General features: G+C 50.1%; 1 protein-coding gene across 1 annotated transcript; it reads left to right on the top strand.

The window, feature by feature from the left end:
* Positions 1 to 1,569: 1,569 nt before the first annotated feature.
* On the top strand, positions 1,570 to 3,299 carry BCAS2 (BCAS2 pre-mRNA processing factor). The gene is made up of 7 exons (XM_010216814.2): positions 1,570 to 1,667; positions 1,743 to 1,835; positions 1,924 to 1,994; positions 2,087 to 2,248; positions 2,330 to 2,380; positions 2,509 to 2,589; positions 3,145 to 3,299. Exons 1-7 carry the CDS (start codon positions 1,575 to 1,577, stop codon positions 3,269 to 3,271), a joined length of 678 nt encoding a protein of 225 aa, XP_010215116.1. The 5' UTR covers positions 1,570 to 1,574; the 3' UTR covers positions 3,272 to 3,299.
* Positions 3,300 to 3,836: the final 537 nt, after the last annotated feature.

Here is a 3,836-nt window from a genome sequence, read left to right as displayed (position 1 = left end):
CCAGCCCCAGCAGGCTCCCTGCTCCACGGCCCAGGCTGCTGCTCTCACCCGGCGAGGCCGCCTTGGCCCGGCGGAGCTGCCCCATCTGTCCCAGTGCGCCCCAAGCAAGCCGAGTGGCCCGGGGCCCGCGGCACGGGCACGGTTGTACTTCCACAGACTGGAGGGTGAAGAACTCAGCTACCCACAGCAGGCATTTCTGCGGTGACCAGGAAGAGAATGGCTTGTAGTTTGTGTGGTGCACATATCTTGCTTTGTCAGTCTTCCTGACTGACAAGAAGTGACTTCCTCAGAAGAGGACTGTCCAAAATGATGAATGTATAGGGAAATGACTATTCTGCTATACCTTTCACAGGTGACATGCCTCTTAACTCCCTGGTCTCTGAAGCTTCTGTGCAGTTCTTTGTGGAGACTGCACTACTCCCTACACATAAATGTCACAGAAAAAGGAAGAGTGTGTGTTTCAGTGGGAGTTGTTCCAAAAATCTCGTATGTCACACACTGTGCATCATTTCCTGCACTTATTCATGGAAACAGAGATGTTTGCAGGGTTCATACAAGATCGAGAGCTGAGAAAGAGCATGGTCAAAGGTGAGATTTAATATTCATTTCTAGTTTTATAAAGTGAGTGCTTTTCCAAATAAAACATCTAATCGTTTTGACTGTTAAGGAGCCTTCTGTCCTGACAGGTTACTTTGCCAAGGCGCCAACAAATGTAATTTGACATGGCATAACACAATGGCAATAGCTTCCACACAATGCCTGCTAATGACTCCTCAGAATGCATCTTGTTAAGCAAGGAATTTTTGTATATCTGTCTCCCCTAGGCTCAGTCCTGCAGCTGCTACAGGCACGATTTTCCTTTCATAACCTTGTTAATGTTTTGGGGTGCCACATACTAAGAGAATGGCTGAGTGCTATTTTTCTTCTTCAGGCCTTTTTGAGATCCATGCCTTCGAGTATTTGGGAAGTATTTCAGAGCCTGAGCCAAGGGGAATGAGCAAAATCCTTTGCAGTCTCAGTAAAACAGGCAGCTTTGTTTTTCATTATAACTATAGCTATTGAACAAATAATCCTAGGCAAAAGAGTGCACACTTTGCCCCATGCTCTTTGACCTATTTTACCTATACCGAGCACTTTGCAATTTTTTTTTAAAACCTTTTTATAATTTTACATAATTATAATAATATGAATAACATGTATATTGCATATTAAAAATATTAATAACATATTTTTAAATCTGTCCCCCAGCCTCCCGTGCTAATGGACCGTGTGTCTTCTCTTCAGGAAGCCAAATGCGGTTTCCTCAGAAGCGACCGGAGCGGCGGGACTACTCCTGGCCCTGCGTTTCCTCAGTAACAACTTCCCCACCTACCACCGCTCTCTGCCTCCTCGTTACCGTCCGCGCGCTCCCAGCCGGCCCGGCCCGTTCCGCGCCCTGCCGGAGCCCGCGCGCTGCGCCCCCCGGCGGGCCCAGAACCCGCTTCGGCTCCTCCTCCCCCCGCGGCGGGGCGCAGGCGCTCTGTGAGCGCCTCGGCGGGCGCGCAAGCGCAGAGCGGCGCAGCGCGGAGCCCGTCATGTCGGGCCCGGGGCTGGTGGCCGGCGACGCGGTGGTGGACGCGTTGCCCTACTTCGACCAGGGCTACGAGGCGCCGGGCGTTCGCGAGGCGGTGAGCGGGGGCCGGGCCGGGGCACGGGGCAGCGCCGCGCGGCGCCCTGACGCCGTGTGTGTGTGTGTGTGTTAGGCCGCGGCACTGGTGGAGGAGGAGACGCGGCGCTACCGGCCGACAAAGAATTACCTCAGCTACCTGCCGGCGCACGACTACAGCGCATTTGAGGTGAGGGAGCGAGGGAGCGAGGGAGCGAGGAGTGGCGGCGCCGGTTGCCCTCGTGCCCCACAGCTGCCTCACTGGCCTGTGCCCCCAGACTGATATTATGCGGAACGAGTTCGAGCGTCTGGCTGCCCGGCAGCCGCTGGAGCTGCTTAGCATGAAGAGGTGAGCCTGGGCTCAGGCCGTGTCCCACCCCTTTGGCAGGCGTGGGCCTGGCCCCCGGCTGCTGCGGTCCAGGCTGAGCTAGGTCGTTGCAGGTACGAGCTGCCAGCCCCCTCCTCCGGACAGAAAAATGACATCACAGCCTGGCAGGAGTGTGTCAACAACTCGATGGCTCAGCTGGAGCACCAAGCTGTCCGCATCGAGAATCTGGAGCTCATGTCCCAGCATGGCTGCAATGCCTGGAAAGTTTACAACGAGTAAGGCGTTCTGCTGCTTTGTTAACTTAAGTACTATCCCTGAGCTAATTCCTAATACTGCACTTACTCTTTTGCTCTTAGGCATCTAGTTCACATGATAGAACAAGCCCAGAAAGAACTTCAGAAGTTGAGGTCAGTCATTGTTCTTTATAGCCTTCTACTGAAGTTGGTAGGAATGTGAATTCTTTCTGTAGCTAAACAGCTACATTAGAAAAAAAAAAAAAAAAGGCAAACAGAACATATAACCTTTTTTTCCCCAGAAAAAGCATTCAAGATCTGAACTGGCAACGAAAGAATATGCAGCTCACAGCTGGGGCTAAGCTGCGAGAAATGGAATCTACGTGAGTATCTAAAATTATTCTTTTATATCTTCTGTAAGTATATCTTGTGCATGAAATTCTTTGTTGGAGAAAGTCAGTAGGTTAACCCTTAAGGTTAACCTTAACACCCTTAAGGTGTTTATGCAGGAATACTGTTGCTCTATACAGAGTGTTTTAAAGTACTACTTAAATTATTACAGTTGAGTGAAATAGCAACAGAGGTGAGAAGGAGGGTGTATTCAGTACTTGAGATTGTGTAACTTATTTCTTAAACTCTTCTTTATCTAAATACTGGAAGTCAATGTTTTGAGCGTTTTGTTTTCCTCATAACTTCATGTACTAAAGTAAAACAGAGCTAAAAATACTTCTTGTTATTTTAGTTATCCAAATGAGCATTGGTATCAATTGAGATTATAAATCTAATGAGAAAAATAGTGAATTATTTACTGCTTTATGCTTTATTTAGTATCAGCACTTTTTTTGAATTGGTAACTATATTGTCTTAGATTTTTTAAAAAGGAGGAGTGTTAAAACCTGAATAACACTTAAAATCTTTTTTGTTTTGTTTCCTTACAGATGGGTGTCTCTTGTCAGTAAAAATTATGAGATCGAACGAACTATTGTGCAGCTAGAAAATGAGATTTCACAAATCAAACAACAGCACGGGGAAGCTAACAAGGAGAACATCCAGCAAGACTTCTGAGGGTCTCATCATTACTGTTTCACTGCTGCATATTTTTAAAATAAGCATTTGAAGATGCTAGTGGTTTTTAAACATGTAATTACAGTTGTGTAAGGTGAGAGGAAGTGTCGGTGTGACCCTTCCTCCCCCTAGGATTTAAAACAAGTACACGATCAAGTGCCTTATTGGCACAGGTAAGTGTGCTGTAGTTACTTCCTCTTTACAGAGGTAAAACAGGGGCGTGGAGAAATAATGTTTGACGTTTTTGACTCGAATAAACCGTGTTTTGCTACCCCTGCGCCCGCCGCCTTCTGTCAGCGCCATCCGCCCTACCTCGCTGGGCCACTTTCGCCCCAGCGCGCCGCCAGTGCCCTGGCGGCCGCCTGGCGCATGCGCCGTCCCGCCCTGCGCCGCGTCACGCCTCTCGGGGCATTCCCCGAGCGCGCGCCGCCGGCGGCGCCGCCATGGCGCCTGCGCGGCTCCCGGCTCGCGCCCGCCTCCGCCGCGCGCGCGCTGACGCCGTGCTTGCGCGCAGGCGCGGAGCGGTGCGTGCGCGGAGCGGGGAGTTGGGTTCAAAGGAGGAAAC

This window comes from Tinamus guttatus, unplaced genomic scaffold (genome assembly GCF_059628265.1).
Source record: "Tinamus guttatus ecotype Peru unplaced genomic scaffold, ASM5962826v1 Tinamus_guttatus_pri_ptg001272l, whole genome shotgun sequence".
NCBI lineage: Eukaryota > Metazoa > Chordata > Aves > Tinamiformes > Tinamidae > Tinamus > Tinamus guttatus.
This window is presented reverse-complemented; position numbering and strand designations above follow the sequence as displayed.